The following is a 16211-nucleotide window of genomic DNA, read 5'->3' on the forward strand; positions in this document are numbered from 1 at the left end:
TGCTTCTCGAGTAGTACTAAATACACATCCAAAGAACATAGAACCCTATGGCACAGGAGCAATCACCGCAAAGTGTCAAAGAAATGAAAACAATGGATGACCTGGCATCGACATAGGCACCAGAAAAGACAACAGCAAAAACAGCTCCATCCAACCTGCGAAGTCCTTCTCACTAACTGGGGGTTAGTGCCAAAATTGCGAGAGCTGTCTCACAACTAGTTAAGCAACAGCCTGACATAGTCATGCTCACGGAATCGCAACTTACAGACAACATCCCACATACCGCTGTCACCAGCTCTGGATATATCCCATCTCACCAATAGGACAGATCCAGGAGAGTTGGCAGCACAGTGGTATACAGTCGGGCGGGAGTTGCTCTGGGAGACCTCAAAATTGACTCCAGACCCCCACAACGTCCCATGGCTTCAGGTTAAACATGGGCAAGGAAACCTCTTTCTGTTTAACGCATACCATTGTCCTTAAGCTGATGAGTTGGTGCTCCTCCATGTTGAGCAACTTGGAGATAGCACTCAGGATGGCAAGGGCACAAAATGTACTCTGGCTGGGAGATTTCAATGACCATCACCAGGAGTGGCTCGGCAGCAGTATTACTGATTGAGCTGGTTGTGTCCTAAAGGAGGTAGCTGCTAGACTGGGTCTGCAGCAGATGGTGAGGGAACAAACAAGAGGGAAAAAACATACTGGACCTCATTCTTCCCAATCTGCCAGCTGCAGTTGCACCTGTCCATGACAGTATCGGTAAGAGAGACAACCCCACTGCCCTTGTGGAGATGAAGTCCGACCTTCCCATTCAGAATAACCTCCCTTGTGTTGTGTGGCACTATCCCCGTGCTCAATGGGACAGACTTTGCACAGACCTAGCAACTCAAGACTGGACATCCATGAGGCGCTGTTGGCCATCAACGGCAGAACTATCCTCCAGCACAATCTGTAACCTCTTGGTTCAGCAGATCCCCCATTTAACCATTGCCAGGAAATCGACGTTGGGTTAATGGAGAGTGCAGCAGGGTATGCCAGGAACAGGACCATGCATATCTGAAGAGGTGTAAACCTGGTGAAGCTACCAGCCAGGACTACTTGCATACCAAACAGCTTAAGCAGCAAGTAATAGACAGAGTTATGCAATCCCGTAACCAACAGATCAGATCCAAGCTCTGCAGCCCTGCCACATCCACTCATGAATGGTGGTAGACGATTAAACAACCCACTGGAGGAGAAGGCTCAGCACGTCTGTACAAAATATAAGACTGAAACTTTTGCAACAATCTTCAGCCAGACGTGACAAGTGGATGATCTATCTCAGCCTTCTGCAGTGGTTCCCAGCATTACAAATACCAGTCTTCAGCCAATTCGATTCACTCCACATGATACTGCAAAGGCAGCAGACCCTGACAACATTCTAGTAATAGTACTGAAGACTTGTGCTCCATAACTTGTCACTCTCTTAGCCAAGCTGTTCCAGTACAGTTACAACAGTAGTAACTACCTGACAATGTGGAAAATTGCCCAAGCATTACACACAAAGCAGGACTAATCCAACTTGGCCAATTACCACCCCATCAGACTCCTCTCGATCATCAGTAAAGTGATGGAAGGTGTTATCAACAGTGCTATCAAACAGCAGCTGCCCAGTTTGGGTTCTGCCAGGGCCATTCACCTGACCTCTACAGTCCTGGTTAAAACATGGACAAAAGAGCTGAATTCCAGGGATGAGATGAGAGTGACAGGCCTTGTTATCAAGACTTCATTAAACCCCGTGTGGCATCAAGGAGCCCTAGCAAAAACTGGAATCGATGAGTATCAGGGGGAAAACTCTCAGGTGGTTACAGTCATACCTGACACATAGTAAGATGGTTGTGGTTGTCGGAGGTCAGTCATTTCGTATCCAGAACATCTCTGCAGGAGTTCCTCGGGTTAGTGGCCTTGGCCCAACCACCTTCAGCTGCTTCATCAATGACCTTCCCTACATCATAAGGTCAGAAGTGGGGATGTTCGCCAATGATTGCATAATGTTCAGCACCATTTGCAACTCCTCAGATACTGAAGCAGTCCATGTTCAAAGGCAACAAGATCTGGACAATATCCAGGCTTGGGCTGACAAGTGGTAAGTAACATTCATGCTACAGAAATGCCAGGCAATGCCCATCCTGAACGAGAGACAACCTAACCACTACCCCTTAGCGTTTAATGGTGTTACCATCACTGAATCCTCCATTATCAACATCCTGGGGATGACCATTGACCAGAAATTCACTCAACACATAAACATGGCATTTACAAGAGCAGGTCAGAAGCTAGGAATACTGCAAAGCCTGTACACCATCTACAAAGGACAGGTGGAGTGCTTTGGAATACTCACCACTTGCCTGGATGAGTGCAGCTCCAAAAACACAAGCAACTAGACTCCATCCACAACTACGCAGCTTGCTTGACTGGCACTGCATCCACAAGCATCCACTCCCTCCACCACTGACACTCAGTAGCAGTAATATATACTATCTACAAGGTGTACTGCAGAAATTCACCAAAGATCCTAAGACAGCACCTTCCAAACCCCCGAAGACTTCCAGCTAGAAAGACAAGGGCAGCAGATATATGGGAAGTCCATCACCTTCAATGTCCCCTCCAAGCCACTCATCATCCTGACTTGGAAATATATCACTGCTCCTCCACTGTCACGGGTTCAAAATTCTGGAATTCTGTCCCTAATGGCATTGTGGGTCAACCCACAGCAGGTGGACTGCAGCGGTTCAAGAAGGCTGTTCACTACCACCTTCTCAAGGGCAACTAGGGATAGGCAATAAGTGCTGGCTAGCCAGCAATGCCCAAATCCCACAAATGAACAAAAACTGGAATCAACAGGATTCAGGGGTCCTGCCTTAGCTCTAGATACCAGACACAATCATCTTCAGCTGCTTTATCATAATATCAGAAGTGGAAATGCTTACCAATAATTGCAATGTTCAGAACCATTCATGACTTCTCAGATACTGAAGCTGTCCATTTTCAAATGCATTAAGATTTGACAATATCCAGGCTTGGGCCAAAAAATGGCAAAAAACATTTACACCACACAAATGTCAGGCAATGACCTTCTCCAATGAGACAATCTAAGCACCTGTTGAAATTCAATGGCATTATCATCACTGAATGTTGCGCACACAACACTGGCTACATGAACCGGTCAAAGGCTAGGAATACTGCAGGAGTGACTCACATTCTGAGTCTCCAGTGCCTGTCCACCATCCACAAGGCTCATGTCAGGGGTGTGACAGATCAAGAGTATGATGGATGATGATGGATGACTCTCCACTTTTCTGAATGAGAACTGTGCCAACACTCAAGAAGGTTGACACCATTCAAGACAAAGCAGCCCAGATGATTGGCACCATATCCAAACCCTCCATCACTGCTGCTCAGAAGCAGCAGTATACACTATCTATAAGATGCACTGCAGAAATTTCCCAAATCAGGTTTGACAACTCTTTCCAAACCCAAGACCAACCACAAGGCCAAGGGAGCAGATACATGGGAACATCACCACTTGCCAGTTTCCCTCCAAGTCACTCACCATTCTGACTTGGAAATATGTTGCTTCAGTGCTACTGGGTCAAAATCCAAGAATTCCCTCCCTAATGGTGTTGTGGGTCTACCTACAGCAAATGGACTGCATCAGTTCAAGGCAGCTCACCATCAACGTCTGAAGGGCACCTAGTGAAGGGCAATAAATGCTGGCTCAGCCAGCAACAACCATGTCCTAGAAAAGAATAAAAAAGTAAAAAAATGTAATTACTAATTGAATCACTGATTGACACGTGTTCAATGTGAAAATACAGTGAAAAACATGTATCTTTGCTGTATATCTATGGCACCATTCACTAACTTAGAATAAGATAAGGAAAAACAGATAACTTAAGAAAGGAGGAGCAGGAAAGATTTCTGAAGAAGGGTCTAGGCCCAAAATATTCCTGCTCTTCTGATGCTTCTCAGCTTGCTATGTTCATTCAGCTCTACACTTTGTTATCTCAGATTCTCCAGCATCTGCAGTTCATACTATCTCTCTAACTTAAGAAAGTCCAACTTCCCTTTCCGCTGCTGCAGTTCCCCCTCCAGGCTTTCCAGCCCTCACCATGCCACTGCCAGAATCCGCTCTGGGCTTTCCAGCCCATGCCATGCTGCTGCCATCGTCTCGCTTCAGGCTGCCTCACTAGCCTGCTCTCACCAGCCCACTCCTGATCCACCACTGTCACTGTAGCCCACGCTCAATCCTTCGTGGCTGCAGGACACAACCCACATGTTCAACTCCCACCATGTGGGACCCAGTCACAACCCAGCTCCTTCTAGACTCCTTAGGTAGATAGTTAAGAGGGATGGAGGGGTGAATATAGAATTGCTACAAAGGGAGAGAGAATGGGGGGAGAAATGGAAGGACAAAGAAAGAGAGAACAGGTGAGCAGAGTGGAGCGAGTTACCTTGCTGCCATCTTGCTGAAGGTACTAAACCCCTTCGAAAATGTTTTCTTTGTTTACTCTAAGGAAAGCCGATCATGATCATATTCTGATCAAATCTTTTGGTGATATTTTCATAAGCTAAAAATGGAAATTACTAAACATTTAGGTTTAGAAATATTTAATTACATATATGTATATTTATACATTCCATTTATCTATACATTGACTTTATTAATGAGTTCAAAAAACATTTTTGTAGAATATATATTGCCAGATCATAAAAACATCAATCATTGGTTTTGCAGCTGCTGAACGTTATTGTAGTTGGAATGCTGTCCCATTCTCACTAGGACATCCCGCACCACTGCCAATGCGCCCACTCCAGCTCATAAAAGAACTTAATGGGATGACAGCTCAATGGCTCTTAGCCATGTGGCAATCAACACATACAATTTTTGACATGAGAGTGTGCTATGGTTGCAGCTGCCAGGTTTAGCCCTTTCCCTGTCCTGGTTCTTGCACTGGTTTCTGGAGCTGGACACTGAAGAACTCAGACTTTATACTCCTTCAGACAACTCAACCCCTGGAGGAAGCATTGCTAGATGCGTAGAGTTCCTGGTCAGGCTAACTGCCATGTGATCTGGGAGGAACATGTTTAGCACCCAAACTGCTCAGTTGCTTAGCCATTTAGGAAAGCTACCTTGTTTTTCCTGAGAATGAAAACACCGCAGCACAAAACCTCATATCAAAAAACTTTGAATTTACATTAATATTTTCAGGAATATACCATGATTCAAATCTTCACAATGACCTTTGCTCATCCATTCAAACATAAAAATACAATTCCCATTTTGCAGCGATGAGAAGAGGAAAGAACTTCCATTTAAGAGTGAGGCTACAAAAAGGTGGGGGCCTATAGGGCTGGAAAACTGGTCATCAGTCTACATTCAGCAGCTGAGAAAGGAGGAAGCAGAATATTGTAACCGCTGCATTGAGAAACAGGAACTCATCAACAGATAAACATACAATCTCAAAAAGAGCTCTTATTCTGCCTTCAAATCAGGCTCAGTTACAGTGTTATTTGTCAGAGCTCTTACTTTTAAAGTCACATTAACCTTGTAAATTTTCCTCAACATCAACAAAGCACTGTACCTCCAGTATAGTTTTATAAACTCTGTTTCTATTGCTTAGCAACATTTTTTGATTATTTGTAAATGTGCATTCATTACAGTTGCTTGAAACTGATCTCAAATTGGAGTACAGACCATATTTTTTATGTTTTATTTACTGATTGTGCTTTGAACTTTTTGGAGGGAGCTGGAGGCACAGACGCGCGCATACACACATATACATACACACAGATACACCTACATGCACGCACATGCACGCGCGCGCATGCACTTTGTTTATGAAAGTGAGTCAGTCACACCACCCGTTGAATTTGCAACTCAGCTTTTGCTGGTATTTGAAAGCAGGCCACTAGCTTTACAATCGCTCCTTGTGGTCCACGGTCACTGTTGAGCTGCTGTTCTCCGTGCTGCCCAGCAAGCGGTTAACAAACTGGGAGATCTCATCCTGACCTCTGTAGATACGTTTAAGCCCACGAGGGAGACAGCGGCAGGAAGTCAGGTTCAGGTAGTTCAAATTGGGGCTGCTGCTCACCACAACTCTGCAGGATACGGACAAGAAAGTGAAAGGACAATATTACTCCAATGACCAGAAATAACAGTCAGAAAATCAGAAGATTCCTGAGAGATTTATGATCTGCATGCAAGGGTTCAGAATCGGGATGGTTACATGGCATTGAACAGAAATAAGCCATTCCACATAACCTGCATTTGAGCTTCCTATCATTTCTTTTCATCCAACCCTATCAGCACATACTCCATTACACAAGATCTAAATAAGAAAAAATCACTTAAGCCTACTATTCCATTCAGCAAGATCATGGCTGAACAATTACTCAATTTTCCTTCCTTATTGCCATGTCCCTTAAGTTCCCTTGTCTCCTTACATTAAAGACCAGTACTTAAGCATCACAGGTTCAAATCCCATCAATGCAGCTGGTGGAATTTAAATTCAATCAATAAAATCTGGAATTGAAATCTAATGTCAGTAAGGCTGGCTACCAAACTATCGTTGATATTGAAAAGAAATTGATTGGTTCATTAGTGGCCTCTTGGGAAGTGGATTTCTGTACTTACCTGATCTCGTCTACATGCAATTCCAGATCCACAGTAATGTGATTGATTCTTAACTGACCTCAGAATTGGTCTAGCAAACCACAAAGTTCAAGAGTAATTAGGGATTGGCAACGCCCACGTCCAATAAAAGAATAAGGAAAAGCATGCCAAAGTGCTTTCTATAGGCTACATGTGCAAGGATTACCTCCAACCCCCGCAAAACTACATTTACAGATCCCTAGGTTTTTAATTTTTAAAGAAAACTGCTTTTCTGTCTTCAACCAAAGTGGTTAATTTCACATCTCCCCATATTATAATTTTTTCTGCCAATTTCTTGCCTGATTACCTGATTTATTTATACCTAAAATGTTAACGTCGATTTTTTTCTTCACAGATGTTGCCAAACCAGACCTGCTGAGCTCCTCCAGCAACTTCTGTTTTTGTTGTTAATGGTTTAGTTGGTTATTTATCAATATAATTTGGGCTCAAAACAGCTCAAAGCCACAGCATGCTGAAATGCAAGACTTCAACTTGCAAGTATTTTGAACAGGATAGTGAGGACAACGATACACCTAAAGGAGTTTGTACGCAGGTAAATAGACATGAAATTTAATCCAGTTAAGTGTGAAGTGGTCAACTTTGGCAAGAACACAAAGTAAGGGGTTATATACTGCTGTGACACAGTGGTAGTGTAGTTTCCCCGGGTCCAGCCCACAGGTTGAGGGATCAAGTCCAACCTGAACTGAAAATCTGTCACATCATGTTCGAATAGGTTTATATAAAAATACTTAGGAGCTTGTGGCATAGTGATAGTGTTCCAACCTCTGAGCCAATGAAGCACATGAGAGACTGGGCGTTAGTAATAATAGTTTAGAGTATCAAAGTACAAAAGCAAGGATATAATAACAAAACTCTATAAAATGCTTGTTGAGAATATCATTATTTTTCTTTTACTTTTCTCATTTTTGGTTTGAAACTTAGTTGCAGTTGAGAACTGAACATTGAACAACAACCTGTTTCAAAGAAAAAATGGAGAGTTCAAAAAGATGTTTGCTCCAGTGGTCTGGAATAGAAATAAAACAAGTTAATTACTGCTGTCAGAAGACAAATCAGCACAAAGATGCTGCTACGCTCAGGGTCTTGCGTTGGTTGCACGCGAATTGGTCCATCAAGGAAGGAGAAAGAGAAACCAAAAGGTCAACTGGTTTTGACTGGGTTTTTTTCGGCAGGAGGCAGATTGCTGCTTTGAAAGATGTAGCAATGTGTTGCTTGGTTTTGCTCTCTCTAGTTATTCTCCAGTCGACTTGTTGAAAGTCCTAAGGAAAGAATCCCAGTCTTTAAGAAATAAGGTAAAATCTTCAAAGCTCTGCAGAAGCAGTTTTTACTGTCCATTGTCTTTGGAATTCAAACAAGGTACAATCCTACTCCCCTGTAATACAATCCATTGGCTTTTCATCACTGGAACAGTTAATGAACTGGCAATTTACAATTTTTCTTGATTTATTCCTTAACTTTGTTTGTCAATGTATGAAGGAGGTTGGTAATCAAAGAACGATTGTAGATATTAATAAGACTACCTTGTAGTTTATTTGTGTTCTGCTAAAGTTACAAAATTAATAACGTTAATTTTTTTGTTGAAGCTATGCTTTGGGTGCCCAACGTCTGTCATTTGTAAAGTTTGGTTAGGAACAATTAAACAATTTTGAGGTTCATCAAATGTTTTAATTTCACCATGTTGTGAATCTAGTGATAGTGAGTCCAATTCAGTCTAGCTATCTTGGTGTAATTACACACTAGTTCAGCCTCAACCTTTTATTTATTCATGCAGTGGATGTCAGCATCACTGACATTTATTGCCTATCCCTAATTCCCTGAAGGCAGCGAAGAGGCAATCTCATTGCTGTAGGTCTGCATCACATGCAGGCCAGATCAGGTAATAAGTTTTCCCTCCCTAAAGTACATTAGTGAACTACATGGATTTTTGTAAAAATTGACAATAGTCATCATTGGTCTCTTAATTCCAAAATTCTTATTGAAGTCAAATTCCACCACCTGTATTCCCCAACATTAACTGGATCTCTGAATTAACAATCCAGTGATAATACCACTAATTCATCTCTTCTCCCCCTGCCATCATTACATGCAGTGTTTGACACTGGAAGGGCTTCAGAAAGGATGGATGGATCCAGGGATTAGGAAATTTGGTTTTGTAGATAAATTGTAGAAGCTGCGCGTGTTCTATTGGGAGAAGAGAAAATTGAGGATTTTAATGGCAAAAGGTTAAGGCACAGAGGACAGTGATCATAAACAGAATCAATCTCTCTAACTTTGTCCAGTTTGCCTCCAATTCCAGTATATTTTCGTTACTGAAGGGGGCCAAAACTATTCACAGTATTCTAGATGTGGTCTAAGGCTTGGATAGTTTTTAAAAAATTTTATACTTCATTCTCTTTGCCTTCCCTTTTACCTGCTGAGCTTATTTGCTAGCTTTCTATGACTCATACACAAGCTGTAGCTTTTTGCAGTTTTTCTCTGTTTAAATGCAACACTTTTAATTCTTCCCACCAAAATGCATAACTCCATTATGTTCCATCTTCCAACTTTTTACCCAATCGCTTAACATTTTTCTGTCATCTTCAACACCAATATTTGTTCCCGAGTTAGAACTGATAATTTATTTCTTTCTTTGCTTTATGGGCGAGAGTGCTATGTACAAATTAAGGTGCCTCACTTCAGAGCTCACTGTCTAATAACTGCATGAAATCTAAGAAATGTATTGAATATTTTATAATATAGCTTTTTTATAATGTTATAAAAGGCCTCTCCTCCATCTTAAAGAGCATGCTTCTCTAGCAGCTTACTGGCTGACAAACACAGGACAGCCTAGGAACAAAAACAGTAGTTGCTGGAAAAGCTTAGCAGGTCTGGCAGCATCTATGAAGAAAAAATCAGTGTTAATGTTTTGGGTCCAGTGACCTTTCCTCAGAACTACCTCAGGGCAGCCTAGGCGTGTTATTTCTAGTACAGGCCCTAAAGTAATTCATTGTCAAACCTGATAAGATTTACATGACTCATAAGTAAACAATTGTCTGGGTAAAATGTTTTAGAAAAGCGAGGAATAAAACCACGTTGGGAAAAGCTTCATCATCCAATTTTCCTGTTCTAGTACCAGTAATTTATTCATGGGAGACTGTCCCTGTCAGCCATAAATCCCCTAAACTGGGACAATAATTTAACATCTGAAGCTCAATGTTCATTAAGCCTCAGACTTACATTCATTCCTGGGCACATTTCTGTATTTGCCATCATTTTCTGATGCTAAACTCAATTCTGACACTCTATTCATAAGAAAAATGTCGACGACATTATTTGGTGTCTATAAAGAAAGGGGACAGGGATGATTTTGTTTTATTCATTGATGGGATATGGGCATTGCAGGCTAGGTCAGTATTTATTAACAGTTCATAGCCAACTTCATTGAATTCCAATTTCACTATCTGCTGAGGTGGGATTTGCACCATATCTGCAGAACAGCAGCCTCAGCTCTAGGTTGCTACTCCAGTTGCAGTGTCACTTCAAAGAAGGGCCACCAAACTTGAAACATTGATTCTGCTTTCGGTCCACAGATGCTGCTAGATCAGAGTGTGTTCAGCAATTTTTGTTTTTGCTTCAGATTTCCAGCATTCACAAGTTCTTTGTTTTATTCTGTAAGTCTAAACAGGTTCATTCCTTTGTCTTTCCCCATAACCCAACATTTCCTCACGATATAACCAGATTTTGATGCAGAATCATAGAATTGGCTTAATGCATTCTTTTCACGCTAATTCTCCTGACAATTTTTAAAAGAAAGAGACCATACTGATTATCACATCTTAATGATGAATACCTGATGGCATCCAATGTGACCTTTGTCCCAGCCAGGTTTAAGGATCGCAGAAGATGGTTTCCCTCAGTCCCAACTAGGATTTCCATGGCCTGCTCAAGGTCTTTCTCACTGTAGCACTGCCCAGTGAGATCGAGTTCTTGTAAAGAATGCCTCCATTTCAATGCCATCTGCTCAGAGCCCTGTTTAGCCAACAGCAGGGTAGTGGTGCTACAGTAAAGTCCCAGGAAAAGCCGTGCCAGGTCTAGAGTTGGAACAAGTAGAGAGTTTCATAAGAAAACAACGTAGTCCTTTAACCTGTACAGATGGGTGGAAGGCATGGGTTGCAAGCTCAGTGAGGAACTAGCTTAAAGTTGGTTGTCATCAGGAACAGTCTGAAGTAATGCAGTTATCACTCCTGTGCTTGCTGACCTACATCTGCTCCCATCTGGCAACTCAATTTTAAAATTTTCATCTTAAAACCCAACGGCATCAACCTTCCCTATGTCAGTAATCACCTCCAGCCTTACAATCATCAGATATCTCTGCAATCCTTGCATATGGCGTCTTGCAGTTCACGATTTTTAATATTCTGTACTGTTGTATAATGGCCATGCTGTAAAACTTGTGAATTCTCTCTATCTTTCTGTATTCTTTTTAACTAACTATCTTAACAACTCCTTCTGTGAGTTGGTGTAAAATTCTGTTTCTCAAGTTATGAGGAGCTACGTAAATGCAGATTTTTGTACAGGCAGCATACAAATGTATACACAATTCTTCCAGGGTAAGATCTTGACAACTGTGCAGCCACAGACCAAGAAGTAGGAGGGAAGGAGGAATACAGTTTATAGGAGCTGCAGGTTTACCTCTCTGCTCAATTCCTCTGTTTAGAACCACCAGAACACAACCATAACAGCCTAATATCTCTAGTCAATAATCTACAAACAACTTGAATGGAGAGCCAGAAATGATGGACAGCAACTCTCCCACAGTCAAATGAGAGCACAGGAGGGATGTAATGGACAGCCATTGGTACAAACAGTGAGATGCGGTGAAACCTCAAAAGACTATCGTGAGTGTTAGGTTTTATATTTCATTCAAATTATCTTTTACGCCAAGCAGAAGTTGTGGAGGTCTGCCTTCTGGGGGAGTTTTATCTGTGGTTACAATGAAATTAAACTAGATGGGATGGGTCTGGTAAATATAAATTGCACAGAGCACAAAGTACACGGACCCCACCTTTCTCCATATTGGAAATCAAGACTAGACACTAAAAACCGGTGCAACGGCACAATGGTTTAGGCAAGGGCCTTGTGCCGTGCAGTATGCAGGAATTGGGCCCAGATTGTCTCAGATTTTTCAGTTCCTTCGGAATTTAATAGGAGCACCCTACTTCCACATTCAAATACAATCAGAGCTGACCTTTGACCTCAAATCTATTTTTCTGCCCACATCTAAGATTCCGTCATACACTGAGACATCAAAAATCTCTCCATCTCAGCCATGAATACACTTAATGAACATTTGTGAACTAACAAACCCACTGAGCCTGCTCGTGATTGCAGGGAAACTTGGAAACATTTCATTACTATCTATACAACTGTTTTGATAACTTTAAGACAAAGGCAATCAGAGTCCCAGGGATTTGTCAGCTTTAAGCCTCTTAAGTTTCTTTAACGTGTTATGTGAAGTTCCTCACTCTTATTAGCTTCTCAGTTATTCTCTATTTCTGCTGTGTAATGTGTTTTCTTTGCTCTCAGGTGGATGCTGACTATTTGCCATTCAGCCTATGATAAGTCCATTTGTGCCTTTTTTTGTGGAAGATGAATTGGAAGAATTGTGCTTGGATCTTATTGCAGGCTCCAAACAGCCATCAAAGTGCTTTTTTGGTCATGAGACACAGACAGCTGATTCTTTCAGGTCTAAGTGCAAGGATGCAGTCACTGTGGTAAGAAGAATGCATTTTTTGCTGCAGATCCTCCAAAATTTGTCTGCAGGATAACTCACCTGAAATCAAAGAAAGCAAACTCCTACCAAATTTGCATAACCCATACACGTGGGTTGGACTGCAGTAGTTCAAGGCAAAAGCCCATCACCATATTGTCAGGGCAACAAGCGATGGTCAATAAGTGCCATCTGCACCTGATGTATGTTCAATCTCTCAAATTGTTCGAAGGGTCTGCACAGAGATAGTTTTACTCAGTATCACACCTGTGCCATAGTTGTCCCCGGGTGCTTGATGCAAAAATGTTAACAAAGCTTTACCTTTTGTGGAAGGGCTATACTTGCCCTTAGGACTGAGCAGTGGAAGCTTGACTTCATATCTAGTCCATACTATACTTGGCTGGGAGACAGGCCAGAACAATGACTTATCCTGCATATAAAACACTTTGTACTGGACCTGGGAGTGCCTGAGGATAGCAACAATCCAGAAAATTGATCTATTTGTAACAATACAGCTTAAATGTTAAATAAGCATAAAACAAATTACCTTAAATGATAATGAAGGTAAAGGGATTGTCAAGAGTGACTCGAGAGAAACATGTCTTTACCTTGACAGGGTAAAAGTTGTAACCCTGCTGATGTGATCCGATAGCAGCCTCTCAGGTCTAACGTCCGTAGCCTAGATGACAAGTGCAGTAGCTTTACCAGAACTTCATCAGTAACCAATGAAAATGATGATGTGGCCAAGCACAACTCTTCCAGCTCTGAGAAGCCAACTTCTGGTGAAACGATCATAGTGCAAGCTTTCGGGAACCAGGTTAAGTTCAGGAGCCTCAGCACCTGCACAAGAATTTGTTAGATTAGATTCTGAAAGCCTAGGATTAGAAGGGACGAGGTGTAAACTATGAGTGAGTGCTGCTGTACATACCGGAAAAGAATAAGAGATCACAGTGTAAAACTAGGCCAGTAATTGCAAGGCCATTGCTAACTATGATGATCTGACATGTATGATACTTTGTTTTTTTGAATTTTAATGTGTTAAAATATTGTTTTGCACGCTCGACAGACTGATCAAAGTGCATCAGGTAACAGAACAGAGTGCAGAATACACTGTTATGCTGTACACTGGGTGGCACGGAGGCCCAGTGGTTAGCACTGCTGCCTCACAGCTCCAGGGAACCGGGTTTGATTCCAGCTTTAGGCAACTGCGCAAACTCCAAACAAACATATTCCCTGCATCTGCATGGGTTTCCTCTAGGTGCTCCGGTTTCCTCCCACAGTCCAAAGATATGCAGGATATGTGGATTGGCCATGCTAAATTGCCCATAATGTGCAGGGATGTGCAGGCTAGCCATTGTAAATGCAGGGTTATAGGGATTAGGTGGTGCATCTGCTCTTCGGAGGGTTGGTGTGGACTTGATGAGCTGAATGGCTTGCTTCCACATAATAGGGATTCCATGATTCTATAATACTTTGTTACAGTCACAGAGAAGGTGCAGGAAGAGATCAATATTAACATTTAAGAGGTCTGTTCAAGTCTGATAAAAGCAGGGAAGAAGCTGTTCTTGAATCTGTTGTCCCATTACATGCTGCTTTGCTTCAATATTGACTGGTTAATTCCCTATCACTGACCCTCCCACTCCACAACTCCTCCACCCCAATGCCTTCTCTTGAACCTTCCCTATGAGCAGTGACAGTATAAAGATGCACCACAGCAATTCATCTAGTTTCATTCAACAGCGACTTGGACAATGACATAGAAAGTCATATATTTGCCGATGACACAAAGTTAGGCAGCACTGTACGTTGTGTGGAAGTGCTGTACTTGCATTGTAGACAGTTTGAATGGTAGCATAAAATTACAAAGGAATATTGATCGACTAGGTGAATGGGTGAAACTGTGACAGATGGTGTTCAATGCAAACAAGTGTAAGGTTATCCATTTTCAACCGAGGTGGAGTAGATCAGGGTACTTTCTGAATGGTATGAAGTTAAATACAGTGGATGCCTAAAGAGACTTGGGAGGTTAGGTTCTTTAAATGCTATGAACAGATGCAGAAAATAATTAAGAAAGCTAATGGATTGCTGGCCTTTATATCTAGAGGGCTGGAGTACAAGGATGTAGTTATAGAAGGAAAGAACACAGGAAGGATGTATTGGTCTTGGAAGGAGAACAACACAGATTTACAATAATGGTATCTAGACTTCAGAGGTTATATTATGAGGAAAGATTACACAAAGTAGGAATTTTGAAGATTATGGGTGATCTGATCAAAGTCTTTGAGATATTAACAGAAAAATACAAGGTAGATAAATTATTTCCACTGGTTGAGGCTAGTCTGAGAATTAGGGCCGGACTATTCAGTAGGGATGTTGGGAGGCACTTCTACACACAAAAAATGGTAGCTGTTTGGAACTCTTTTCCACAAAAGCTGATTCTGGATCAATTGTTAATTTTAAATCTGAGATAGATAAATGTTTGATAAGTAAAACTGCTAAGGGATATGTGCCAAAGGCAGGTATGTGGAGTTAGGTCACAGATTAGCCATCATCTCACAGAATGGCAGAACAGACTGGCCCTTTATCACCTTCCAAGCTGGCTAGCTTTGCCAGCGATACCCATGTAGAAATATGGAAATGTAGAAAATGGGAGAGGTAGACCATTCAACCCTTCAAGCCTTGTTCCACCGTCATATCATAATGGCTGATCATCCAACTCAGTACCCTGTTCCCACTTTCTCCCATACTTTTGATTCTGTTAGTCCCAAGAACTATGTCCAACTCCTTTCTGAAAGCATTCAATATTTGGCCTCAGTTGCTTTCTGTGGCAGAGAATTCCACAGGATCACCATTCTCTGGATGAAGAAATTTCTCCTCATCTCAGTCCTAGGAGGCCTACCTCATTTCCTTCTGTGACCTTCATCCCCATGGCAGAAGAAAACAAAATGGACCAAGTTAACCATTTAGGTACTGTGAGGTTCAGTAGCTAATAACTGTGTACCAATTATGTTGAATTGTATGAAGGTTGTAGACTTAGCTTAGGAATTAATTTTTGCCTTCTAAGTAGTTCTGAAGTCCCCACCTGCTTTAAGACCATCACCATCATCTCAAAACCAATGAAAAACTCATGCAGCATGCCTCAATGACTATCACCTGGTGGTTCTGACCCAATAATTATGAAGCGCTCCGAGAGGTTAATCATAACTCGTCTCAACTCTAGCCTCCCAGGCTGCCTTGTTCCCCTGAAATTTGCCTACTGTCAAAACAGGTCCATGGCAGACAACACCTCCCTGTCCCTACATTCATCCTCAGAACATCTGGATAGCAAGCTGTCCTATGCCAGGCTCCTAATCATTGAGTACAGCTCCGCCTTCAATACTATAATTCTGACCAAACTAGCCTCCAAACTCCAAGACCTAGGTCTCTCCTCTGCCCTCTGCAACTGGATCCTTGACTTCCTAACCCACAGACTACAATCAGTGAGAACAGGCAACAGCACCTCCTCCACAACAATCCTCAACACCAGAGCCCCGCAAGGCTGCGAACTCAGCCTCTTACTGCATTCCCTATATAGCCAAATTTCGTCCTAACTCTGTCTACAAGTTCACTGACAACAACACCATTACAGACCAGATCTCAAACAATAAGACAGAATACAGGAAGGAGATAGAAGCTTGGATGATTCTGCAAAGAAAACAATCTCTCCCTCAATGTCAGCAAAACAAAAGAGCTGGTCATTGACTTCAGGAA

The 16211-nt window shown here is 42.0% G+C and overlaps 1 protein-coding gene across 1 annotated transcript in view; it reads right to left on the reverse strand.

Annotated features, from left to right (window-relative positions):
* Nucleotides 1-4680: 4680 nt before the first annotated feature.
* The window catches only part of fbxl6 (F-box and leucine-rich repeat protein 6), a 50547-nt gene continuing 39016 nt past the window's right edge, over nt 4681-16211 (reverse strand). The window contains exons 8-10 of the mRNA XM_048562720.2: nt 13070-13301; nt 10542-10782; nt 4681-6141 (exon numbers count right to left, since the gene is read on the reverse strand). Coding sequence (XP_048418677.1) covers nt 5958-6141; nt 10542-10782; nt 13070-13301 — 657 coding nt within the window. The 3' untranslated portion in view covers nt 4681-5957. The remainder of the gene's footprint in view (nt 6142-10541; nt 10783-13069; nt 13302-16211) is intronic.

This window comes from Stegostoma tigrinum, chromosome 2 (genome assembly GCF_030684315.1).
Source record: "Stegostoma tigrinum isolate sSteTig4 chromosome 2, sSteTig4.hap1, whole genome shotgun sequence".
Lineage (NCBI taxonomy): Eukaryota > Metazoa > Chordata > Chondrichthyes > Orectolobiformes > Stegostomatidae > Stegostoma > Stegostoma tigrinum.